Here is a 27,735-nt window from a genome sequence, read left to right as displayed (position 1 = left end):
CTTAATATGGTTCCTGAATTTGACGAGAAACGCAAATATTGCTGTTCTTCATAAGGAATACGAATCTAATAGAAAAACCTTGGATCTCAAAACAGATAACTGGATCCTTACAGAGCGCTGATGGAAAAATTGAGAAATTTATGATGGCTTGGGAGCTCCAGACAGATGCACCACGTCAATGATATATACACATCAAAATAATAAAATTAAAACTCTAGAAGAAAAATCTCAAATATCAGCGCGGTTTATTGTCGTTAAGTTTTTTTTTTCATATTGAGCTTTTGATCTCGGCCTATAGAAGTATCTAATCGCGGCTAGTGCCCAGTGTTCAGAAGTTATTTTTCCGCAGTAGTCGGGTGGCTGATTTCGGGTGGGCTAAGTTGTTAGAGATCTTCAAAAAAGTCTTCAAATTTTCGGTAGCTTTTTGTAATTTATGTCACAGAAAATCTTAATTAGGAAACGATGGAAATGAATACAAAGGTTTAAACAAGACTTCTTGTATCAGGGTGAAGCCCTGAATGTACCGACTGCCTTTTAAGGTTTATGGAGCAGTAATAACATAAAAAAATTAAATGAAATAAAAAAAATGATTTTTTTTTTTAAATTGGAAATTTTTTATGAAAATCATCCCCCCACACGCCATATAAAATACAAAAAGATAGATTTCGTTCCTTGTAACAAATCAATTATGGCAAATAAGGAATCCTTCAACCAATTTGGAACGATTTCTATGATGGATTAAATCTCCGCTTACGCGTTAATAGCGCGAATTATATTGCGCGTTAATTGGTCAAAATGGCAATCTTTAAACCCTCATAACTTCACGAAAAATGATCACAGGTGAAATACCTTTTCAATTTTAAGCTCAGGACAACAATATCTTTTGAATGATATAAAAAAATTCCGTCAATAATGGCTAGTTAAGAAGTCGAAATTTGTCTGAAGAAAAAAAAACCCACCCCGAGCACAAATATTCCGTTACTTTCGTATCGAAAGTCGGAACAAAAACGATGTTAATTATGTGCAATATTGTCTATCTTGTTTTGACTCTTGCTCCTCATTCGATGGAAATATTGGGTATGACTGTTACGTAGCAGTAAGTAGATAACCGCGTCTTCATACTCGTCAGTAATTAGACAAACACTATTTTAACCAATTAGAATCGAAACAAGAAAGCCAACGTATGAAATTAATAATTACTTATTTCGTAGATTTGCTGTCTCATATCCTTTTCGATTGGTTTAAATAGTGTTTGTCTACTTACTGACGAGTATGAATACGCAGTTTTCTACTTACAGTTCTCACTCCATGTATGACATACGTCATAACTGATATCGGAGCTGTTTGAGTTTTCCGGTGATGTAATCTTTTAATGGACAAGCGGATTTTTGTGCAGTTGATGGCTAGGGCCAATTTACTTTCCTTAGGTCTTTTTCTAGATATCGAAGAATTAAAGACGTATGTGGGCCTGCTTTGAACTGAGGCATAAAATGGCGGTTTGTAAATTGAGTAAAGACGACTTTGTGTCTTTCTGTATCGATGTTAAACATGAAGTGCGGCGGCAGTTTTGATAAAGTTGATTTGCTGTTAAATTCCGCGTGGCGTAATGTAACAAAAACGAGTGCGGATGCTCCGCCATTCCATTACTTTCTGACGTTTTCCTGTTCATGTTTCTAATGGGAGGTTCTTTTCCGTTTTAGTATAACATTTTCCCACTCACTCTTTGAGATTTCACTAATGAAGGTTTTAAAGACATAGCATTTGTATTTTAATTTACTGCTCCCATTTTTTCCCTGCTGCAAAAGAGTTCCGTCGTCGAGTTGTGCCTTTGGACGTTTTTACGTACTTCTATATCCTGTAAAATATAATATCAGGGGCTCCTCATTCTTAAATGATGGGAATCTCCAATCTTTTATTAATGCAGCGAATGGTGCCCAAAATGCTAATGCGTATAATGGATTAGATAAATGTGAAATATTATTCGCCGTACTTTTTCTTTCTAATTTAACAAATTGGTGGGGAAAAGTAAAATCATTTTCGTGCATTGGCTGTGTAAAAATTGTCCTACCATGTTTTCTGTTCTCCTCCGCTTTATGGTTGCAACCTTTTCCACCTAATTTATTTGCCTTTCTTCACGTTTTTTTTCATTCAGGGAATATGCTTCGAAGTGTTTTATTATTTTGACCATTTTTGATTGAATTCCGTTTTTCTTTATCAACAATTTTCGTATCGAACACAACAACCCTTGGCAACTTTGTTACATCAAAACCTACTTTAAGCCCTAAAAACACTTTGCAGCTATAAACTTTTTACACGTAAATGTTATGTTCAAACATTTATTAGTTTGGCTTATAACCGTCTTAGTCTGATCAAATATTCATATAAATTTGACATTGTGCATTCACCGGAGAACAATTCCGCGAATCCATTCTTTGCTTATTTTTATCGGCCATGGATTACATCCAGGTGCCGGAATGGCTGGTAAGTAGGTGCTTTTGTTCAGTATAAATAATGACTGAAAATATTGCTGCAACAAGAATGATTTTTTGATAAGGTTATTGATTTAGAAAAGACTTAAAAGGCTGTTATGGTTCACAAACATCTGAATCGCAATCGGTTGAAAGTTGCTATTCAGTTTTTTCGGTCAGTGTGTTTTCTTAAACGCTTTTTGTTGCTGAGCTAAAGGGTTTTGGAGTAAATGCTTTTTTTTTGGAGAATTAAAACTGCTGACCGGCTTGACTGCCCATCAAATATATCTGAGAGCATAATTGAGCCGGTGTTCTAGCCGTAGTTATATCAATCAACTTTAGCGTTCTGAAAATTAGACTTAGCATTAAACAAGACCTTCTAAAATCACATTCATTTAGAAGATCTCAGGTGGTTTTTACACAATCTGGTCAATCTAATTTCAAGTAAGTTCTTCATGGAAAAATTAAAAAAATTCTTCGTTGAATCTCATACTGCCGTTGCTTTATGTGAACGATCTTGCAAATGTATGTAAAATGCAAAAGTCAGTATAAGCGCTGACTACAAGTATATGCATTATTTGCAAAAAATGAATTGTATTACAACAGTGATGTTCAAAAAAGTCTAAAATTTGATGTGCTAAAACATGCTGACTATCTTACAATTGGGAGAATTTTTAGGAGTAACTTTCTAGAAAATGATGATATCTCTGGCGAGAGCCATATCTAATTATACATAGAAAGCAAGACTGCTCTTATATGAGGGAGGGCTAAGCACTGATTGTTCCGACTGTCCCTTAATTAACATCGAATAGTTTTTGGGAAAAGAAAACTTTGAAAACTTAAAATTTAGACAATATCAAAGTGTGAAATGATGAGTCGTGTGAAATTAATACGACCGATCCGATAAGCTAGCCTCAATTCAATTTGGAACGATTTTGTTGTGCGGAATGATTCGTCACGCATAAATAATTCGCGTTACGCTCTCAGTAATATGAATAAATTCTTCAAAGCGCGCATAATTTAGTCCAGAACATGGCCAATTTGGCAATTTTCAAACCCCCAGAACGTTACAAAAAATAATCGGAGGTAAAATATCTTTTTAAATTTGAACACAGGAAGTCGATATCTTCAATGAGGTATAAATTTTTTTTTGTTGAAAACTATTATTTCGATCGGCGAATATTGACTGAATAATAAAAAAAACGGAACAACCTTATATTTTATATATTAAACGAATGACAGAAAAATAATGCCATGTTTTAGCTACCACAAGGTGAAATGGTTAAGAGCGATCATTGAGTTTAACGGTTAAAAAAATGTTCAGAATCTAAATTGTTCAGAACCTTGAATAGTTTGCGTTTGAAAAACTATCCAATTCGCTCCAATGAATAACCTTAAATGTTTGAGTTTCATTGCCTGAAAAACCTCATTTGAAGATTTCCTCATTTGAATGGTTTCAAGGAACAAGTTGAGTTTTTTGCATCCAATTTTCCAATGAAATATTTAGAAAGTTAGAAATTCATTTGGAAAACTTCATAGCTTGCTGATAAAAACTCTAATTTTTCGAGTACTTTTTTTTGTCTGAAATGACTTGATTGGTTTCGAAATTTCATAGCTTGCATATCTTGCTACAGAAACACTAGGTTTTTCAGCGGACTGATTATTGAATTATGGAATACCTGTAAGCTTTATAGGTTTTTTTACTTGAAAAGTTGCTTGACGAAAACTTTATTTTTTGGATACCATATCGCTTCAATAAAACTATTATAACTTCTCAAAATTTCATCATCTCAACGGTTTCAATAGAGAATTTTTAACATTGCACCATCCGATTGCTTCTTGACCTAATTAAACGTTGCATATTTTGAATATGCTGCTTGAAAAAACTTGAAGTTTTTGCGAACGGATTTGAAACTTGTAAAGTTTTATCGGTTGAGTGGGTCCAGTTGAATAGCTTAAACCGACTCTCGTCGTGTAAAACTTAAAAAATTTTCAAAGCTTGATTAGTTTGCCAACTAAAACTCAGTTTTTTTTTTGCTAGTCAATTCGGTCAATGAAATTTATATTTTTCAAATCGTATGATGTGATTTAAACTGAATTGCCCGATCAGAAGAACAACTAATTTTTGCGAGCTGATTGATCATTGGATACACTCTTGCTAGTGATTTTAAACAGGCTATAATGAGGCAGACAATTATTCTTTCAATTCTAAAAAATTATAAACGCTAGAAGTTTACAAATAGAATTTAAAATAACAAATTTTCCGCCTTTGGCTTGAATACATTAAGGTCGTTTTCTTTTCGTTCAGTCGCCAAAGTGTTAAAAAAAAACTCAAACAAATTGTATCGGCAACTTTCATGTATGATAACCGTTCACAACTTGTTACACAAGCATAGCTTGAATTATAGTATGAACTCTCTTTTTTTTCTAACACAAATCGCCAATATTGTTGCGATGCAATTGTTGCGACAAAATGTGTTCATTTTGAAAGTGTTCATTTTTAATCCAGCTATTAAGTACAGCCAATGCTAAGGATATTAACACAGAATATTATATTACAAATAGCACTTTAGCTTCAAGGTATTATGGATATGTAGCGTAGAGGTAGGGAAGGAGACCAGCAACAAAATAAGAGGGCTCGAACCTTGGCAGGGTCGGACGATTTTAATGAACTTTTTCGTATAATAGCTAAAATGCGCTCGCTTGATAAATTGAGGCATGTTATTTGGTAAATTTCTTTTTTCAAATTGACTGGTATTGCTAATGCGTCATAATTGACTTGCGTCACAATTTGGTAGACTCAAAATTTTACTCATTCAGCTTTCCCAGTATCGTTATCGGTTATCTTTTTGCTTGTGTATGCGAAGTTGAACTTCGCCTCTGTGTAAAGTATGTTCTGTTGGTGCAGTATTAGAGAATATCTCAGACCAAATTAATCATACAGTGTTTAAGGATAAGGAAAGAGAGTTGTAAAATGGGTCAATGTCTCAGCTTACTTTTTTCCTTCGTTCAGTTTTCTTGTTTCTTTCTCTCAGATATGTCATTGATCGAACTTTTTTTGAGGTTGTAGTTATTCTTGCACTTAGCCTAAATTTTGTATCGCAAGTGGATGATTACGCTTGCAATTAGCAAGCATTTTCAAATCGGATTATATGCTTCTTTTTGGGTTAACAACTTTTTAAACAAAATCACTTGAATCATATGTGCTGCGGATAGGCTCAATATCCTAAAACAAATTAACTACTGGCTAATTCAAGCAACTACTATTAAATGTTATATCTAGAATTTAATCATTGTATGTTTAATTATTGAATTTCGATTTTATTTTTTTGCTGATGATTTTCGGCTTCTGGTTTTCGACCTAATTTTGTCGTTCTATTTTCCGAATTGTGTATACCACCTTGCATACACTACATAAATAGCACTCGTGGATCCTACGTTGGCGGTACATGCAATATTCTGCAATGAGATTTTTTAAACTAAAGTTTTGACTGATTTTTAGTTTATTGGGTGTTTGCTTTAAGTCTCGTTGCTTCTTTACCATATATTTTTTACACGATTGAGTTAGTGTAATAGTATGCGTATTTTTTCCAACGTAATTGGCAAGTATTGATGACCCTTCGAATGCGCCACAGCAAAATTTTTATGTTCAAGGATAATTTTACCATTTGTTCCTTATTTACACTGTCGAGCAGCGTAGTGTATTAGTACGAACCTTCTTTTTTTTCTAACCTAACTCGCAAATAAAAGTGTTCATTAAGTGTGTCCATTTATTTGGTGGCACTTAAGCTGTAATCACGAATTGTAGCATTGGAAATTTCATAGCATCTGTTCTCTGTTTTATTTGTGGCTAGTGTTTGTGATTTTTAAGCGTCCGTGGCTGAATGGTTTGTGCGTGAGAGTCATAATAACTAGGACGCAGATTGAATCCGAGACCTAGCCGAAATTTTATTAATTCGAGTTCGAGGCTTATTTCTACTTTCTTATTCACTTATAGAGCTGTTTTTTTTGTCGTGTCCAAGCTAGTGTTTGCGAGCGAAACTTCGCATGTGCTCATTTTCACAGCTCCTTTTGTCGTTTTATCTCTTGTTTTCGAAGCGCAGTCTGACTTCTGCGTCATAAGTATTCGCGAAACTGGCTATTATTTTTTCAACGATCAATTCCGCCGCACCAGAACCCTCTTTAAAAATATTTAATAAATGTAAACGTGCTTTTTTAGTTTTCAATGGTAACATTGCTCGAAATCAACTTTGTTACTTTTTGAGCGTCATGCTGTTTTCATATTAAAATTGCTCTTATAATAGTAGTGCGAAGCTCAGCTGCGTCGCTCTGTTAAATATGTCAATTTTTTTTCCTTTGTCATGGCAAAGAATATATTACCCTTAACTTTTGTTCGATAGCAAAATTTATGAAATTTTATTCATGATAAGCCTGATATCATTCATTCGTTGTCTGAGAGCAGTATTTTAGTCATTTGCGATCAGCAATAATTTTCGAGTAAACTTTTTAGCGGTCATTATTGTCAGCTGACTGTCTCATTTAGCCTTTGGCCCTTTGTGTTATGAAAGGCTGTGATTTCCGGTGGCTCTAGAAGTTTTGATATGTTTTCCAGGTGATGTTTTTTATCATTTTTTTTTCAAGTTGTCAACAGTTTCTTCAATAAGTCAAGTTTCTTCAGGCCTTAAATTTAATGTATTGCTAATGTTTTTCCTGGACTGAAGAGCTCTGTGCGAAGTTTAAATTTGAATTAATCCTTTTGTTTTGCGGCCATTTTTTCTTTTTTTTGAATCTGTTCGTTTGCTTCAATTTAATTTTTCTTTGACCCAACAAACTTTGTACTTTGGTGTCTTTTTAATTCGAATTCGTTTGCCTAAAAGAAAGGAAATTTTACTCTCTTCATTTACAAAAATGAGAGAGGTGTTAAAAAAACGTGAATGAATTAGAGTTTTGAAATTTGCTTTTTGTTTTCTGAATTCGCAGCGGAATAAAGAGTTACCTATTGACACAGTTTTCTGTAATTGGGTTAGTTTAATTAAAAAAAACGCGAAATTGAAGATTTTTGAACAGTTTAAGCGCGATATCGAATCTATTATATCTTTCAATATCTCGACATGTTTAAGCGTTTTCAACATAATATTTTGGCCTGTTTAACAAGAAAATTTGTTCACGTTTAAGCTGTATCGCATTTTGCAATGCTTAAGAATTTTTTTTAGATTATTCAGTTTGATTTCAGTAATTAATTCACCAAGTTTGAAATCAGTAACCCGATAGAGGTATGCTATCAGGTGTCTCAAGGAGTAGCGAGTTTTGCCCCTTAATATTAATACTCAAATCATTTCAGTTAACGGGGTACGAAAGTTTTCGTTTTTTTTATTTTTTTTTCTAGAAAGTTTAGATTTATAAAGTTTCACTAAAAAATTGTATTCCCAACCCTATAGCTGGGTGCTTCCAGGGTAGTCTTAGGGGTTAAAAGTCTTTCCTCCAAGTATGACCGCTGAAATCCTCGTAGTTTTCAAGATATGACTTTTTTCAATGTGTTTCAAAATTCAAAAAAAAAAACTTAATAAATGTTGAGTTCCCCAATCCTATTGTGGGCTGCTCTCAGGCTACTCTCAATAGTTGCGAATATTGCCTCAAATTTGTCTGCTCAGGCCCTTTTAGTTACCAAGATCTGACGTTTTTATGGTTCATCAAAGCTTGGATTGGATAACTTGAATAAAAAATTTTTCCAAAATTCGCAGCACCGCAGGTGCGCTAGATGCTAGTATTTTTTGAGCTTGAAAACTGTTTTCTTGTTCATTGACAGTTTTCCAACTGTATATTGGCTTTTTTTCATAAAATGGCCAGTTACACTGTTTTTAAAATTGATTTTTTTTTATTTTTGTAGGTTTTTCTTGCCAAATTCCAACTACGTCTGCAGTGAATATTGTCCTTCAAATAGTTCATATATTTATAGGCGCGACAAATTTTTATTTTTGGATTTTTTCGCACTCAATTTGTTTTTGTTTAAAAACATTTTCATTTGCTGCAAAAGAATGTGTTTGAAGCATATATTTATAGGCCGGACAAATTTTTTATTTTTGGATTTTGTTCGCACTCAATTTAAAAAAAAAAACATTTTCATTTGTTGCAAAAGAATGTGTTGGAGCAACAAAGGTTGGTTTGTCAAAAAGTGCTATAAAAAGCTTTAATTTACTTTTAAATGGCCTTTTTTGTAGTGTATTTTGTTTCAACCCTTCTGATTTGATGTATTCGATGACAGCCAACTGTAGCGTTAGAAAGGAAAAAAAGCAGGTTTCCATGAAATTGATGAAGTAGAATGTAATCAAGTTGATTGATTTTCCTGGCTCTCCCCTTCATCAATAGAATCTGATATAGAAACCAGAAGGGCGTGCTTTAATTGTCAGTATCAAGTTATCAAACCCGAGGAATCGTTCTCTTCTGCTGTCTAAAGAATCCCCGTGATATTGAGAGCTTAGAATTTGAGGAATGTCACTTTTTTTAGCTATAGTTAATTCCACTTTCCTTATTATGTTGTATAATCCTTGTTTTTTCAAGGTTTCTCGAACTGAAACGGTTAGTTTTACGTCGTAGCTTCACTTTTTATTTTGTCTCATCAATAAAAACATCTTTTCATGCCCGCCGTGCCTGAAAGTGAAATCTTTAAAGTAATCTTTTGACCCTCGAAAAATATTACCTATGGACGTTTCAGATTTAACCCAACTACTCGTTTCGGTAAAGATAGAGACCCTTATTGCTGATTTTCCCCGATTTTAGTCGGATAAATTGAGTTGAGTTGGAGATTAAACGAACTTAGGCGGAAAAATTGAGTTGACTTGGAGTGGAAACGAACTTAGTCGGAAAAATTGAGTTCACTTAGAGATTAATCGAAATTAGTCAGTAAAATTGAAATGACTTGGAGATTAAACAAATTTAGTCAGAAAAAAATAGTTGATATGGAGATTAAACATTTGGTAAACATTAACATTGAGCCTAGTTTTCACAAGTGTTGTTAATAGACTTGCTTTTATCATAACCATTTTAAAGCATGAGATTTCTTTTACGGTTTCTGCATTTTAAATTAGTTTCAGCTAATGATAAGTGTGGCTGGTTATTTTAAAAAAGGTGACTGATTTTGCTTGCAAGTATGTATTGAAAGACGAGTAGCTGCTTCCAAATTAGCCTGTATTTTAGTTATGCTTTTTTTCAATGCGGCTTCATGAACCCTTTTTGCTTCAATGGTGTGTAATTCCGAGTTGCTTTTCAGAATGTACAGAAAAGGCTGTCCCTTCCCTTTTCTATGCGAATTTCTCAGTCCAGTCTGGAGAAAGTGGCCTCAAAAAGTCCAGAGCTCCTGGATGTCGAGCAACCACTATCGTATACTGTGCGGAGAAATTCCCTGGTATGAGGTTTTAAAATAAGTTCGTGTCTACATTGCAGTGTTTATTTAAAAAAAAATTGGATTAAAAAACAAGAAACGCAGATTGCTCCGATCACGGTAGTCCGTGCTAAAAAAAAGCATTTTTTGAACAAATTTCGATTTTATGATGGATTAAATACGATCAATTATTGACCGCAAAATTGTTGCGTATTGCTAACATAAGTTTTTTTGTCCAAATTTTATATGTTGATCATCATAAGAGCCAAAGAAGAGAAAGAAGTGCTTTTGATTTTGTGTAGCAGGAGCTTGGATTTGGAAAGGCGGAATCCTACTGTAGACTGGAGAAGCTTGGAGAGGTTAGTCAAATGCATCTTCAAACCATTCCTGTAAATTTACCCGATAAGCGAACCAAGTACATGACAATCCTCAAACAACTATTACTGAGCTGTATAGCTACCGCCTGATCCACTATACGTTAGAGATATTTTTTCTCGTAAAACTTGTCGAAAATTTCTCGTAAAATTTGTATTTTTTGTCGAAAAATTTAGATTGAAATGTCCTTTATGGAAAATAATCTGGGTGTCTGTGCGCGTCTGCTGACGGACAGGATCATTGAAAAACTATTTGAAACTATTTTTTTGTATGTTTTATATGTAATGATTTTAGCCAGAAAAATAAGTACCAAAAAGTAAATGTTTTTTTAGTATGTACAAATTTTCAGTTCTAGTTAAGTTGGAAAATTTTTAATTCGATAATACATTTACAACAAGGGGTGTCGTTAAAGCAGTGTTTTTTGCCAGTAAGTTAGTTGTGCTAAACGGCAAACTAAATTAAATCGATGTTTGTTCAGGGTACATATGCCACTGTGTACAAGGGAATGTCGCGGCTCACACAATGTATGGTGGCTCTCAAGGTCATCAGAATGGAAAAGGATGAAGGGACCCCGTGCACTGCCATTAGAGAAAGTGAGATACACTACTACATAACGCCTTTAACAGATAACCACTTGATAAGTTTTAAGTGATTTTGGTTGGCTTGCAAACTGTTAAAGTAAGAATTTAATTATTTGTTTGAAATAGTAAATAGCTCCACTACTGACGCCGCTGTTTTTATTGGAGAATTTCAGGGCAAGTTCCTTGTAATTAAAATCATAACTATTCGATAAAAGCAATTGACGTCATGGAAAGGCGCAGTTTGTGTTGGTTTGACTGCTAATCGATGCATTTCGTTTAGGGAAATGATGCAGCCCACTAGTTGCATTTTTTAACGCTTTGTATAAGCTAATGATTTTTGAATTTATTCGGTAGTTCAGTGATTGCCTGAAAGGGTAGACGGATTCGGGAAATAAAAAAAATTTAATTTGGTTTAATTTTTGGTAGAGTCCGGAAATTAGGGCAAGCTTACGTACTTACGTATTGCTAGGAATTTGTATCATCTGCTTGAAAGGTTCATTTTAGAAACAACGTTAAAAATGTTTTATTACTTACGTCATTTTCAAGTGTCGCAAATTGATTTGTGTGGTCGAGCGTCATATATGTGACACAACAGTAGTAACTGTTCGGCTAACAAGAAGCTCAGAATTTAATCGCGTACTTGCTTACGCAAGCAAAACTAATTTTTTCCATTTGCAAATCAAATATTTCAATGTCCGTTTCATAGGACATTTCAGTGCAAAAACCTCGGCCAATCTTTGAGGGATTTTAAGGATCAATTAAGCAGTCTTTTCGGTTATAACCCCCCTCCCCCAAATGATAAAAAAACATAACTTTCTGTTTCAAAATTGTACTGATTTTACAAATGCTGGGCTTATATTTCGAATTTTATTTACAGCTAGAAAAATGCAAAAAACGCGAAATAAACTACAATTAAAAAGGCATTAGCATCCTTTTTGTAATGAATTTTATGAAAATAGCTAAAAATGGAGAAAAAAGTCGGTTTGAAACTAAATTAAGTGAAAATGCTTCATTTTTACCAGTCGCTTAATAATATCTTTCATTTCGTAGTAACTGTCCCAATTTTGTTTTTACGCTTGCGATTAGCAGGCGTTATCATTATCAAGTTGGCATATAGACTTTTTACGGGTATTTTTTACATTGCCTGTATATCACTAACTGCTTGTATTTCCTGCATTATGCAATCTAACACGCTCAATTTCAAATAAAACCACTTTTTAGATCATTTTAGGTAGCACTTAATTTTTCAAATATTTTTTTGAAAAAGTGTTTTTCGGATTTGTGACTTTCGTGCTTATTTCGGTCGGCTCATTTTCCGTTTTTTCCAAATGTTACCAAATTGTAGCAATGTTCACTGTAGTTGCTTTTAGTGTTTTGTTTTGCTTTTGTTGTTTGTATTCTTACTAACGTTCACTTCGTATATTTTCTGTTTTTTTTTGCTTAAAAACTTTATTCTTCCCTGATGATTTCGTCTTACTTTTATTGGCCTGGTGACAGAGTTTTCAGTCGTTTCAAGGGAAACAAGTATTTCGGTTCGACGGGAATTTACCCAATTTTTGTCGGCTCAGTTGCCGCTCGATAAATATTTATCGGTATTCATTAAGCGCCGTCGACTGTGTTTTTGGACGAATTTTCAGCAAATTGAACAGAGGGAAATGGCCAACTTCTGGAAATACCTCAGCAGATAAAAATTCAGCAAAGGAAAAATCATCAATCAAGGTTTCTCATTCAAAGCTTTCGATTTATTATATATTTAAATGCGGGCTTCACTATCTCGCCATGTTTAAGCTTTTTCAACGTATTATTTTTGCATGTTTAAGCTAGATCGTATATCGCAATGGTTAAGAATTTTTCGATTTTCCAATTTTATTTTAGTGGTGATTTTACCGAGTTTAAATTAGGCAGCCCAATATCGAATTAGGGGTTGCGAATTTGGCCTCCAATTTTGAGTGCCCGAATCATTTCGAGATAAGACGGTTTTTGAGATTGTTTCAAAAATTTTCAGAAATTTCAAATAAAATAGTTTACAAAACTTGAAGTTCTCAACCCTGTAGTTAGGTGCTGTCAGAGTACTCTAAGGAGTTACAAATCTTGACTCCAAATATGACTGTTCAAATCCTTGTAGTTTTCAAGATATGACATTTTTTGTGATTTTTTCAAAAAAAAATTCGGAAAAATTATAGTTTTTTTTCACAAAATCTGAAATTCCCAGCCTTGAAATTCCGATGCGACTGCCCATTTGCTTTTAGTAAAAAAAATTAAATCTAAAGTTACCATTCCTGTAATAGGGTGCTGTCAAAGGATGCAGATCTTATTTCCAATAACTGCGGTTTTTTTTTAATTTAAAAACTCGAAGCACCGGAGCTGGGTGCTGTCAGAGTACTTTCAGAGGTTGCGAGTCTTGCTTCCAAATGTGACTGCACAATTCTTTGTAGCTTTCGAGATGTGACGTTTTTTGTGATTTTTAAAAAATTTTCAGAAAGTTTAAATAAAATAGTTTACAAAACTTGAAGTTCTCAACCCTTTAGTTAGGTGCTGTCAGAGTACTCTAAGGAGTTACAAATCTTGACTCCAAATATGACTGTTCAAATCCTTGTAGTTTTCGAGATATGACATTTTTTGTGATTTTTTCAAAAAAAATTCGGAAAAATTATAATTTTTTTTTTCACAAAATCTGAAATTCCCAGCCTTGAAATTCCGATGCGACTGCCCATTTGCTTTTAGTAAAAAAAATTAAATCTAAAGTTACCATTCCTGTAATAGGGTGCTGTCAAAGGATGCAGATCTTATTTCCAATAACTGCGGTTTTTTTTAAATTTAAAAACTCGAAGCACCGGAGCTGGGTGCTGTCAGAGTACTTTCAGAGGTTGCGAGTCTTGCCTCCAAATGTGACTGCACAATTCTTTGTAGCTTTCGAGATGTGACGTTTTTTGTGATTTTTAAAAAATTTTCAGAAAGTTTAAATTAATTAATTTTCAAAATTTGAAATTCCCAGCGCTATAGGTCGGTGTTGTCAGGGTACTCCAAAAGAGTTGCAAATCTTGCCATATGCGACTGCTAAACGCGACTGCTCAAATGTTTTGAGTTTCCGAGATGTGACGTTTTTTGATTTTTTCAAAACTTCTGAAAGAACTTATCTACAAAGAAATTCAAAAAATTTGAAACTACTAACTTCATGAAGATACAACCTTATTGTCAGCGTACACCCAGGCGTCTCAAATCTTGCCTCTTAATATGAATGCTCAAATCCTTTTAGTTTCCGAGATAAGACGTTTTTTTCATTTTTTTTTCTGGAAACTTAGGTTCACAAAATTTTGGATTCCTAACCTTATAGCAGGGTGCTCTCTGGGACTCTTAGTGGTTGCAAATCTGGCCTCCAAATTTCTCCAGAGGCTCATAAAATTGTGAATTAAAAAAATTGGGTGTAATTGGGTGCAGTCAGAGTACACTAAAAGTTTGCAGATGTTGTTTCCAATATATATATATATATATGGTTTTTCATGAGTTGTCAAAAATTCGAAGCACCGAAGGTATGTTAAACGCTTATTTTTTTGCACCATTTTTTTGCTTATTACTGCACCATATTTATAACTTTTGATTTCCTCTGAACGTGAATTTTCAAATTCGTTTTTCAATTTTTTCTCCAATAACAAAAAACGGCAATCCAGGGGCGGATTTAGGGGGGGGGGGGGGGGTTGGCGGACGCCCCCCACTCAGGGATTCGACCCCATGCCGACCCAAAGGGTCCCCCCTTTGGTACTTTTAAGAAGTCCAGTTTTGGCCGACCAACCTTAAAATTTTTCTAAAGGTGCCTTCGGCGCCAATTTATACTAATTTTGAGGGGGGAGCGCGCGCCGAAAAAACGCAATTTTTCGTTCAAAATTTTCCAAAAAGTGCCTAAAAAAACGCCTGCGCACAAATTTTGGCCAAAATAGGAATAAAGCAGTGCTTTGGGAGAGCTCGAAAAATCAATTTGGTCGACCTAAAAAAAACGTCGACAAATTTTTTTGAAATTTTTTGAAAACCCGCCCCCCCCCTCGAGAAAATTCTAGATCCGCACCTGTGGCAATCGGTTTTAAATATTTCAAAATTCTGATCCAAGTTTTAGAATTCCCAATAAATAAAAGTTTATCCAATGATCCGTTTTTTTTTTCCAAATTGGATTTGTTTCAACAACGACTTGTCAAACTTAGTTTGAGCGCGCATCTTTTAGATCTATGTGACTGCGCACAAGTTAACTTCCTGGGTTTTGTTACAATAGTTTGTTACCGATGAAATTTACTTCGTTTTTTGTTGATTTGTCACTGTCAGAGATCATACTAGTATATACTTTCGTTGGATTGTTGATAATGCAGTAACACAGACTTGAAATGCGTTTTTAAAGGGTGAATACTTGGCTCTGTTTTAGTTTCGATCCTGAAGAACTTGAGACACGCCAACATTGTTACCCTGCATGACGTCATTCACGGCCAAAGCTCTCTCACTCTAGTCTTCGAATACCTGGTAAAAATCGCTATTGAGTTTTTTGTTCACAAGAGGTTAAAACTTTGAATCCAAATTAGCCTAAGAATTGCGCATTTTTTTAATGACACGTTTTAATGACAAAGCTTGGTGATTTTGTGCAAGGATGTTGGTGATATGGGATCAAATGAGACAAATTAAAATTTAAGACTTTGCGAACCGACCATTAATTAGGCAAATTGGAAAATATCCAAGTAATATGACTTAGCTTTTATGTAGTCATTCTCAGTAGTCAGTAGCGGGACCCATAATTGCGTAAAATATGGTTATTTTATCTGTCTCTTTATGTGAAATTATAGAAGGACGTTATTTTTAGGAAAACGACTTAAAGAAATTTCTGGACAACAGAACTGACCTGCTTCCTGTTGAGGATCTCCAGGTTCTAATTGCGGCTTTTCACCATAATAAACCCACACACTGACTTTTTACCACTATAGGGCTATTATGGGAAAGAGCCCTAATTGCATCCATTTCCTAGCTTTCTTAATCTCTTTGGCGTGCACTAGACCAGAATGAGGTCATAAAATCCAATACCAATTAGCTTTTTTGTTTATCGCTTTTCAAATTGGTATTGAATGGTTTAACGGTCGACTTTTTAAATTGATTAACAATCGTGATTTCATCTTTTTTTGGTATGTAGATCTTTCTGGCCCAAATTCTACGTGGACTGGGCTACATACACGAGCGAAATATCCTCCACCGAGACTTGAAACCTCAAAATCTTCTCATCAACAGTCGCTGCGAGCTCAAAATTGCAGATTTTGGTATGACAAATAAAACTCATGATAATTTCTCACGTGTTCTAGTAGAATTGAAATAATTGGACATGTTGATCTATTGGACATGTTTACAAAAAGGAATCTTAAAGCTCTGCTAAGTTACAATGGTGGAACAAAATATACCTAGGGCGACTTTTTCGTTAAGATGATATAGAAAACTTTTGTGCTCACAGGTCTGGCGAGAGCAACCAGTGTCCCTTCGAAGTTGTTTTCCAATGAGGTGGTCACTCTGTGGTACAGACCCGCAGAAGTACTCCTGGGATCCAACCAGTACAACTACCCTTTGGACATGTGGTAGAGTTTTTTCACTTTAGAGATATTTTTGGTTAATTCGCGGTTCAATTATATTTGTGATGTTTCTCTCGCAGGTATATAGATTATAAAACAACTCAAGATTATAAAACAACTCTATAAAACAACTCTGTTTTATAATATAGTTAATAAAACAATAAAAAAATTTTCATAAATAGCAAGAGTAGGGGGTTGCTGTGACAGTAGAACAGTAGGTTACAAACACTTACCATTTCGAATAATTGGGCGAAAAAAAAATATATTCAATTGATTCTTTTTTACTTTCTTTTTTACACTTGCGATAATAGTTTTCATTTGCGAAATTAGTTCAAGTTTTTTAGTGGCTAGGCCATTGACAGAGAAAAGCTATTATGAAAGCTTGAATGGTATCAAAACAATTGAAGAAAATAATTGAATGATGAAGATAACAGCTTGCTGAGGAGAGAAGCGAAAAAGTTTAGACCATTTGTTCTCGGCATTGTTTTATTTTTATTTTTAAGAGTCGATGAACGTAGTTTTATGGTCTCGATGGTTTTTTTTTTTCGTTTTTTTTTTCAAGAAAAGTACAAATTTATTCAGGCTGAAATTCACTTTTTCGCGGTTTTCTATTTGGATTTTTTTTTAAGTTCAGTTCATTTCCTTTGTTAAAAGCCATGTCAACTCCAATATCGAACTGCAAAAATGTAATGGTCTCTAAAAGCGTGACCGACTTCTTGTTTCGAAAGTGAAATTTAATTATCAGATTTCCCTGCGGAATAAAAAATTAACCTATTGATCCACTTCTCTCATATTGGGTTTATTTTATCAAAAAGTGCTAGTCATAATTTTTTCTAGAAATTCAAACATTTTTAAGGACATCTATTTTTTCTGAGAGTTTCGAAGTTTGAGAAAAATCGAGCTGGAACCACGACTGAAAGGGTTTCGTTGCGATATATCACTCGGACCTCCTCGCGGTTTTTTGTGGCACAAAGTGCGCAAAAAGCAAACAAGCTAGAATCCCAAATTTCTCCATATTGCCGGTGCTCGGAACAAAGATTTATTTGACAGGGGAGTGGGCTGTATCTTCTACGAGATGGTGACTGGCAAGCCGATGTTCCCTGGGCAAAATGTTGACAACCAGCTCTCGGAGATTTTCAGCCGACTGGGAATGCCCTCGTCTGACGAATGGCCCGACTTCGATGAGAGCAAAGTGAAGTCCAAGTTCAGAATCAAGAGTCTCAATCGAACTCCTTTGCAGGATGCTTTCAAGAGGTAGCGAAGTTTAGAAATTGTTATTACTCAAAGTTGAGATTTTTCAATTATGTTATCATTTTTAAACCAGTTGATTACGCTTGCGATTAACAAGCGTTATCAAATCGGAATTTAGACTTTTTTCGGGTTAACAACTAGTTTAACTAAATCAGCTGAATCTTTTATGATACTGATATGCAGCTGAAATGCTCAATTTCTTAAAAATTCAAACTTAACTACTGGGTGTGTACTAGTTACTAATGATATATGCTATAACTAGAGCTCAAACCAGTGTGCGTATAATTATTTTGATACTAATTTTCTGCAAATGATTTTTCCGTTTTTTCCCTTTAAATGTCTGGCAGAACTTCTGATTTTTATAAGACTGTCTCACCAATTTTTAAATGCCCATAGTCAACCCAGCTAGGACTTTCACTTGGAAAATTTTAGTAAATTTGAATTTAAAAAAAATTTTCACTTCCTGTGTCAATTGTAACTTTGTTCGAAGTTATGTTTGTTCTGTTTTGAGCCTCATGTTGCTTTCATTCTATAATTTTGTATCACAAGTGAGCTTCGCTTCTGTGTTAGAAAGCTGCTGCCTTCCATAATTTTTGGGCAGAGAAATTTTCTCATTTTATTGCAAGGCGAGTATATTTTAGCAACAAAAATAATAGCAAGATGTTTATTTTTTTTTAGTGTATCTACTATTTTGTTAAAGCTTTCATCTTTGTTTAGAATAAACGAGGAAGGCTTGGAGCTGATAAACAGCTTTTTGTCGTTTGATACTACTAAAAGACCAACTGCAAGAGAAGCTTTAACACGCAGCTTTTTCAACTCGATGCTTCCTGAGCTTTTGCAACTGAGAGACGGTTAGAGTTAACTTTTCTCAGGGAGTTGTTCTTAAGAGCCTTTTGAGTCGTGGGGAAATTGTCATTATGGTTTGTATGATTCGCTCAGTGCTGAGAGTTTATATGGTTACAGAACATTGAGATGAGATTGGGCTACATCATGACAACACAACTCATACCCTAGACCAGTGTTTATGGTGTAATTCAGTTCCAAGACATTTGAATTCACCTTTTGTTTCAGATCAGTCCATTTTTGCTCTAAGTACAGTCAGAGAGCCGATGAACTTCGACGAAGTGACTCTTTTTGTGCCAGGTAAGCTGGAATTAACAATTGCTATCTTATTGACTTAATTTAAGAGCAATGAAGAATCTCTAGCAGATCAAATTTAAGTATTCGACAATTTGGAAAAAAAAGAGTGAAAACCAGTCATTTGTGTTTAGTTGAGTCTAACAGAATGTCGATTGGTTGATACTTTTCTGTCATTCGGACTTTTTGCCAGAAGAAAAGTACAGTGCTGATAGATAACACTAGCCAACTTTAGTGAGCTTTAATGTTATACTACGACTATTCTTTTCTTTCTAATCTAAGTCGCAAATATCGGTGCCACTTTTGGGATACCTTCACGGCTTTTTGATAGCATGTGCTTTGACATTCAAATAGTAATAAATTAACAGAATTCAGAAACTTTCTAACTCAATATATCTCGCAATTTTTTGAAATGCTCTATTTATACATAATGTGGCTGTATGCTTTCCAATTTAGTACATGCAAAATTAGTATGATGCCTTTAGTTTGTTATATTCCAAACTATTACATGCAAAATTGTTTCTATTTGTATTTGGTGCCACGTTTGCTGCATTGCTTGGCAATTTGTTAGCATATGTAGCTGCTTTATTTGTGACTAAGGTATGCCGGTTGCTAAGCGTTCGTGGTCGCGAGGGCAGGGCGTGAGACTCCGATTCTCGAGGTTGGAGGTGCGAAGCCTATACGTAGCAACGTTTTCTAATTCGAGGCTTATTTCTATCTTATTATTTTGGTTTACAAAGCTGTTTTTTTGTGTTTTCGCTAGTGTTTGCGAGGCGCAGCTTCACCTCTGTGTTTAAATTATCCGGTTGAAATGCATGAAACTTGAAGTTTAAACCCCGGTTTTCTCAAATTGGGTTGACATTAGCTGAAAAATGAACACATAGCCCAACAAAGTTAAATATGGGTTTATTCTCCAAAACTTAAAGAAAAATTTCAGATTTTTTGCTTGACAGCCAAGCACAGTTTTTTTTTGTTATATTAAACACCATTTTGTTTAAAACAATTTTTATAAATTTTGTTCAATTTTTTGGAGATTATGTCCTTCTTAAACTTAGTTCGGGTCAGTCAACCGTACAATATAGCCCCAAATCGATTTAAGGGTAGAAAATACGAATTTTCATAAGATATCTTTGAGGAGAAAATTATATCACCGTACTAACAAGATTTAATTATCGGAACATAAATGTAATGACACTTCAAATGATTTTGAACCCTGTCAAAATATTAAATTGTATGAAAAATTTCAAATTGATTGTTTTGCGCGTTTGTATGTAATGTATATTTTATGCTGAATTTATTTTTAGAATTAATACCTGCTTTGGGAGGGCAAATGGAGAGATCCTTTTGTTGATCTATGTAAAAGGCTCACTTTGATATAATTTTATCATTAATTAGCCGAGTAGTTTCAGCGTAATTTTTTGATGGACTAAAAAGCTTGAAATGATCCGTTTTTGGGGATCCGAAAATGTTGGATCCGAATTCCGCAAAACGAGTTGCACTTAAAAATTCTGCTTTCCTAAAGCCTCACCTAAAGTCAACCCAATTTGAGATAATCGTTTTGTTTTAAATTTGTTTTAAATTTCAAGTTTTATGCTTTTTGCCCGGATAATTTAAATCAGCGCTGTACCGATGTATCGCTCTCATACATACATGGGCATCAATCTTTAGACAACAGTCTTTGAGATTTGCATTTTGAAGAGCCAATTAAATGCTTGTATTTCAGATTTGAAGAAGATAAAGCAGAAGAAGATGAAAGGGCGTCTCTCGCTGACATCCGCCCTTCTGAAATAGATGACACGATTTCTGTTTTTATTTGAGTTGAAGTTTTATTATTATTGTTGTTGAGTTAGAATAATTATTGAGTGGGCTGAAGCCAGCCAATATATGAATGGACTGGAAAAGAACCAGACGAAAATTCCAACTACCAGAGAATTGCTTCATGTATTACCATGGTACGCATCTGTGAGATACGTTCTTATTTTTAACGTAAATATAAAAATTGAGTTTCTCACAGATTAACCCTCATACCAGGCCCCCATACCCTCTTGGCCAGTATTTTATAACATTATCCTATTTCGTTCGTCTGGTTTGTACATCATTTTCGTTTGGTGTGCAATTCGATTGTTTTGCAAACATCTGTTCATTAATTGCTCCTTAGGCTAATTCTAATTTATTTGATGTTTAGTTGATTTAATTTCTTAATTTCGCTTATATATAAATTTGAATTTTAACTTTATAATTTTAAACAAAATGAAACAATAATCATATTAATTAATTTGATTTTTTTCCCAATTTTTGCTGATTGAAGAGGTATGTTGAAGATTTTTGAGGAGTGAAGATTTTTTGAGGAGTGAAGATTGAGGGGTCTGCTATTTAAATTAGTTGAAATTTTTTCAGCAACGCCGGGCGAAATCTTGGATTTAGTAACTATTTTGCGCCTCAGACTTTTTTCAATAAAAATTGGCTTATGCGAGCGTCAAAGACCTTTTGATGAAATTGAACCAAAATATCATATTTTTGTCTCGCTTCCTTAAATTAGTATGTTGGCCTTAATGGCGTCTTTTCAAAGATGAAAGGGTACAAGGGGCAAAATTGGGCGATTTAGATTAAAGACGACCAGGGATATGCAATGTATGATTGGCGCTATGCAATACAGTGCTAGCTAAATAAGTCGACATGACATTAAGACGACATGACGTTGAGACGACAATTGAGCGTTAAAACATTTAAAACGAACTCGTTTCAATTTAACTAGTTTCAATTTCTCATAAATACAACTGAAGAATTGTGTCTAGCGTCGGATTAGAATCCCATCAAAAAGTGCTGTCTTGACGGCTGTCAACTTATTTGACGGGCACCATGAGATACATCAGGTCGAGCGAGTAGACGCTATGTTTAGCGTAATTCAACATGAGAAACCATCCTCTCCCCAAACATTACCCGGATTTAAAGATAAATATTTTCAACAGTTCGCAATATTTAAAACTTCATTCTTTTTTTTTGTGAAAAGTGTTTCTATAATCACAGGTCGGAAGGTTTCACGCTACTTGCACCTCAACCCGCTATTTTCATTTAAATAACTGTAGTTGAAATCAGGATGGTTGGCAACAGCGGCTATTCTCATGCGCGAAGGACCGAATGGTCGAAAAAATTGTGGGCGAAGGACCAAAAACAAAATTAGCCGACAGTCAACTTTCAAAAATAATCGATTGCCATTCAATTAAAATGAATTAAATGAAGCGATGTCTTTCATAACGAAACCCTTGAAATATAAAATTTGGGATCAACTTAACAATCCCCCCCCCCCCCAATGGTAGCTACTTAAGAATCTCCACCCCTATTAATAAATGCAGTAAATTAGCACTGAGCTTTCTATTGAAAATTCTAGTTTTGCTGCATTCTGATTGGTCAAAAAATCGACCATTTTGATCTACTTAACAATCTCCCTCCCCCTTCTTGAAAGGGGTGGAGATTGTTAAGTAGATCCAAAATTTGTTCCAATTCGGCGGCGGTCAGTGACAATTTGAAAATTTTGCATTTTTCTGCCGTTTTTATATTCGACCAATATCAATATTAGGTCCCTAGAAATGTTACTTTCTTTCAGATTTTCACGTTTTCTTTCCAAATTTCAGATTACTGAAATTTGATTGGCAGATTTTTTTTCGCGCATTCGGTCCTTCGCATATGAGGGATTCCAGTTGGCAACCGATTTGTTAAACCGCCAACCTGCAAAAGCGTAGCGTAGCTGGAAGTGCGGTCAAAAAGTAGACAACTTTTATTTCCTACCGGTCACAAAGTAGACATATAGTACATTAACCAATCAAATTTGAGAACAAAGCAAACTCAGGAAATGAATAATTAATAATATTGTTCCGATTTTCGAAGAAAACAGAATATTTAGCTTAGTGTGTTTTTTATTCAGTCAATTTTTGGCGATCAAAATAATAATTTTTTCAATTAAAAAAAGTTTATACCCTATTGAATATATCAATTTCCTTTGTTCAAATGTAAAACATATTTTACCTCCGATTATTTTTTGTGAAGTTCTGGGAGTTTGAAAATTGCCAATTTGACTATGCTCTGGACCAACTTATGCGTTCCAAATTGAATTGAGGCTAGTTAATCGGTCGTACTAATTTCGTAGGACTCAAATTTTCACGCTTGATCTCATTGTCCAAAGTTTAGATTTTCAATGTTTTGTTTTCCCAAATATCTATTCGATTTGGATTAAAAGGCAGTCGGATCATTCAGGGCTTTGCCCTGATATCCAAGCAGTCTTGTTCATTTCCTAAATTTGCTTCTTATTCTCGATTCTGATTGGTTAATTTAGTAGTAGTCTGCTTTATGATGTGTCTACTTAATGACTTGTCTACTTATGACTACGTAGCCGTGTAGTTGCATCTTAAGAAGCCAAGTAGCGATACACTGGTTTAATTTGGGCTAAGTGGTGGAATACCTTATAAGCACAGGGCTGAATGCGGGAAAATAAAAATTAGCCAATCAAGTTTCAGTAATCTAAAATTTGGAAAGAAAGTAAACGTTTCCAGGGACTGAATAGTGATAGTGGCCGAATATAAAAACGGCAGAATTATACAAAATTTTCAAATTGTCACTGACCGCCGCCGAATTGGAATAAATTATATATTTCAAGGGTTTTGTTATGAAAGAAGCAAAATTTTGCTTCTTTTATTTCATTTCAATTGAATAGCAATTGCTCCTTTTTAAAAATTGACTTTCGGCTAATTTTCTTTTCTGTCCTTCGACCACGAGTTTTTTCGCCCTTTCGGTCCTTCGCGCATGAGAATAGCCCCCGGGCTAAGTTACGCCGAAGTTGATTTTTCGCATTTGGAGTTTTAATTTCTTCTAGTTCTATTTTAGTCCATTTGCTTAAAGAAAGGCAAGTAACCCCTCCAAAAATAAGTCAACGACACAAAGTAACATAAATGACTTCTAGTTTCCAAGTAAGGATTTAATTTTTAGATTTCCCAGCGGAATAAAAATACTAATTGATCCACTTTTCTCAAAGTTTTAATCATTAACTTACAAATCAGAGCTTTTTATCATGTACTTCTCCGAAATTCTGAAGTTGACAAATGTTCGTAAATTTGTCGATTTTTTTTCCGGTTTTCTTTAGTTTATTGACATATTTCCATCTGTTTGTAAGCAATGTTTGCAACTACCGGTTGTGGAAATTTAGCATGTTCTGCATTTTGCTGCTGTGAATGAAGTTTTTAGTCGCCCTTGCAATAAACTTCTTGCAATTAAAGGTTTTCACCAGTAGCAGCAGAAAAAATTGTAACCGAATAGAAATTCAACTGATGAGTTAGCAGAGGCTTTAATTCTGCAGTTGTTTGAGCTTTAAATAACCATTTGCGTCTGCAAGCGTCTTGTAATCGAGAAATAGAATTTTCTCCATAAAACAACTTTGCATATACACTTTAAAGAAAGTCTTCACTGTAAAAAAAGTCGTCACTCATTTTTCTTGAATTAAAAATTAATTACTCCTTTAATTTCGAACCCGTGCTATATATAACATTAACCAAGACATTTTATCATAGTCTGTCTGCTCATTTTGTCGGCTTAGCTCCTGCAGATAGGAATCTTTTGAAGTTTAAGTTTTTTTTCTAAAATTTAAAATTTCATTTACCATATATCTAATGGTGCTGTTAATTGAGTTCCAAGATTTTTCCGGAATTTTTTGCACTTTTAATGAGAAACGACATGTTTTTTTTATACAAAATTGACGATTTTGTCGGTGCATCTGTTCTTAATCATAGTCGTTCATTTTTTATGGCAAGTGACATGAATCTCTGCATTCGCTCTGTTGAAATTGAAGATAGTTCCGAACTGGATAATTTAAAGAGCAAAAAAGGTCATTATAAATACTTTTCACATTTTTTATTGGGTTGTCTTTCTCTAACTGGGTAATTTGGATAAACCATATAGCAGTAAAAGTTTATTTCTTTGAATGCAATAAGATACTTAGCCCTGAAAAATAGCTGAATCGCTTCTTCAAGTGAAGCTTTCATCAGCTTGCTTGACTGCTATACCTGATCGTCATAGGTTTTGCTGAAAGAAAAAAGTTCTGTGTGAGGTAACATTTATTTCAAGTCGATTTCGAAAGGTTTCGACTGTGTCATACACAACCGTGCATGTGTACGCGAGACTTTCCTAAAAGAAAAAAAAAGCTGAAAGATCTTTGAGTGACTTGCAATCGGGAACCATACTTTCACGTGGTGCCGGAATAAAGCGGGCGCTGTTATTTTCTATGGTTTGGGGTTCGACTCCCGGCTGTTTATTTTTCAGCATGTATATAATTGATTTTTTTCTGGGATTAATTGAATTGTCTGACTTTGGCTTGTCTGCTCGTTTTTGTCGCCTAATTTTCCAAAGCATGGAACTTTGTTCTGAATTTAAACATTTTTAGTTGGCAGTTGTTTTGTTATATATAATTTAACCAACTTGGTTTTTGAGTATTTTTTTTTAAATGAAGCGATAGCTTGGTTATTGCAATCGGGTACTAGATTTTTTCCCGTGGATAACTTTGTTCAGAGGATCTCTCATTTTAGAAGTTCTCCAGTTTCACCCAAGTTGCACTTGTGACAGCTCTAGTTCTTGGTCTAGAATTTCTGTGTTTAGAATTAATGAGCTACTGGTTGCACGGCTGAAAAAATTTCTGATAAAATTTTTTTTTTGTTGGCTTAATTGATTTCATCCCAGTATTTGTCGGCCTATTTGCCGGGTGTTTTTAGTAGCCATTCTTTTTGTTCAATTTAAGTTTGAAGAACATAACTATATGTCATGTTGTTTTTGTTCTTTTTATGCTAAAACTTTCAGTTCGAAAATATACAATTTTAAAGCATTTTTATTTGAATTTTTCAATATTTTTTCTCTATTTTTTGAATGCTTGGTTTTCGTTTTGAAAATGTTAACTTAAAATAACTTAGCGTCATAATTTTTGGAGCAATTTCATTCTAAATCCATTCAAGGTGGTGGCACAGCGCATTGTTTCTTGTCTAAAATGTTCCACTTTTAAAATTTCCGTACAGTTTTGGCAATTTTGACTTGCCTGTTTCGTCTACGAAGGTATTTTTATAAATTCAATCAATCATTTGGCATAGAGGTAAGACACCTGCATGAGACGGCAAAAGTTTTCGTTCTAGCCCGGCCGGGACCTGTGTTTTTGCAAATTAGTTTTTTTTGCTTTTTCGGACCAGCGTCCAATTGTTTTTTTTCGGCTTAGTTTGCCTAGCCCTGTTTTCAAAGAATCAGCTTTCCTTTATTTTGATGTTATCCGCATGCTTGACACGACAAAGCCTGGGGGTTCGATACCGGTCGGCACATGTTTTTTGCAAAATGAAAATTTTCGGCGATTTCAGATTGTTTTTTATCTGCTTATTTTCCTCGGCTTAGTTCCCGCAGAAAAGAATTTTCTGAAAGTTTGGCTTCCTCATAGCATTTCCTCACCTCCTTTCAGGTGTTTTTGTTTTGGATATTTTGGGCTTTTTTGCATTTTTTTTTGACAAACGATTCTAGGAAGTTTTTTTCTCAATTTTTGAGTTTTCTTTTCATTTGATTTTAATCATAGTCATTCATTTTTTTTATCACAACTGGTGCGACGCTCAGAGTCGCCTCTGTGTTCAAACGATAAATTTTTGTTCAAATGGTTTTGGTTTTTGTTTTATTTTAGTCAGCTTAGTCACCGTTCTTACCTTAGTCGCCTGTTTTCGGCTCAACGCGCGTCTATCCAATTATTGTCGGCTTTGTTTGTAATGCTATGCTTATGCTTGTGTTGCATCGCAGGTGTTTTAAAGCTCCGCTTTGCTTGCATGTTGAAATTTTTGTTCATGTAGAATCAGCTGCCTAACAGTTTATCTTACGTTTGTAAGGGGTTGCCTAGCCTCGTGTCACTGGAAATTGCACATCTAGCTTTTTTCAAAATAAACTTTCAAGTGATTCGGGCGCAATAGCTTCGTTTTTTTTGTAATTTTCTCAGGACGTTTGCGCAGTCTTACGGAAAATGCTGTTTTGATTGTAGTTTGAGTTCATCAAATAATAACTGCGTTTTTTCCTCTTTTTGTATCGGAAGTGATGTTAAGCTCCGCTTCTCTCTGCTCTATTTGATAGTGATAATTGAAAATTTATTTGATGGCTACTCAATTTCAGAATATTCCTGAAACAGTAATTACTGCAAAAAAGATCTAAAAAAGCTTTTTTGGTTGTTTCATCCATTAATTTTAGGTGATCACCTTGGTTGAGAATTCAGGTTAGAAATTTAGATTCAAGAATTAGCTTAAACAATCCAATTACGGTGAAAAAATGTTAAAATCAGACAGGCAAACTGTTAAAATAATCGTAAAAACGGTCATATTCAGACTCAGACCAGTTGTTTTCGACAGCATGCAAATAATTGTAAAGTTTATTTGGATTCGACGGAAGAGTACTGGTGATATTGTCATCGTCGTCTTGCAGAGTTTCTCGGTTAAGGATGTAACTTTTTGATCAAAGACCTAAAACGGCCATTTGACAGCTTCAATTAAAAAAAGTTGAGGAGCTTGATGCGACCATTTTGTAGATTATATCTCTTGCTTCAATCAAAGAATTCAAGCGCCAAATGTTAATTGCAGGTTCTTTGTTAGAACAGCGACCTGAAACAACATACAAATGAAAATGCATCATAGTAAACTTAACAAGGTTTCAAATCACCTCGTAGTTCAAGTGGGTAAATGATACCAATTTAATAAACCCAGCAATGAAGAACGAACAATCATTTGTCGGTGGATACTTTTCACAGAATAGCTTGCCCTGTAATGATCACTTCCCATTTTTTTTGGAATCCGAATGACGTCAAGGGTTTTTATATGATAACCACCCTATCACATACGAATTTTTTGAGGTAGGTAAATAAGCGTAAAAAAAACTCACCCCCATTCCGTGTTTATTTCTCACCACCAGAA

At 34.5% G+C, this 27,735-nt stretch overlaps 2 protein-coding genes across 4 annotated transcripts in view; one reads left to right on the top strand and one right to left on the bottom strand.

The window, feature by feature from the left end:
- LOC134846232 (zinc transporter ZIP9-like) overlaps positions 1-27,735 on the bottom strand; it is a 374,849-nt gene that overhangs the window by 272,965 nt on the left and 74,149 nt on the right. The window lies entirely within an intron of this gene.
- LOC134846195 (cyclin-dependent kinase 17-like) lies at positions 1,679-20,739 on the top strand. Of its 3 annotated transcripts, XM_063863450.1 has the most exons (13): positions 1,679-2,481; positions 9,027-9,044; positions 9,736-9,870; positions 10,149-10,205; positions 10,700-10,814; positions 15,211-15,305; positions 15,640-15,702; positions 15,964-16,087; positions 16,276-16,396; positions 17,441-17,644; positions 18,359-18,492; positions 18,713-18,784; positions 20,502-20,739. In XM_063863450.1, the coding sequence occupies exons 1-13, from the start codon at positions 2,452-2,454 to the stop codon at positions 20,567-20,569; spliced, it is 1,236 nt and encodes a 411-aa protein (XP_063719520.1). In that variant the 5' UTR covers positions 1,679-2,451; the 3' UTR covers positions 20,570-20,739. The 3 variants fall into 3 exon arrangements, with proteins under 3 accessions (XP_063719520.1, XP_063719529.1, XP_063719538.1); XM_063863459.1 differs by lacking the exon at positions 9,027-9,044; XM_063863468.1 differs by lacking the exons at positions 1,679-2,481; positions 9,027-9,044 and adding an exon at positions 9,183-9,203.

This window comes from Symsagittifera roscoffensis, chromosome 1 (genome assembly GCF_963678635.1).
Source record: "Symsagittifera roscoffensis chromosome 1, txSymRosc1.1, whole genome shotgun sequence".
NCBI classification, from domain to species: domain Eukaryota; kingdom Metazoa; phylum Xenacoelomorpha; order Acoela; family Convolutidae; genus Symsagittifera; species Symsagittifera roscoffensis.
This window is presented reverse-complemented; position numbering and strand designations above follow the sequence as displayed.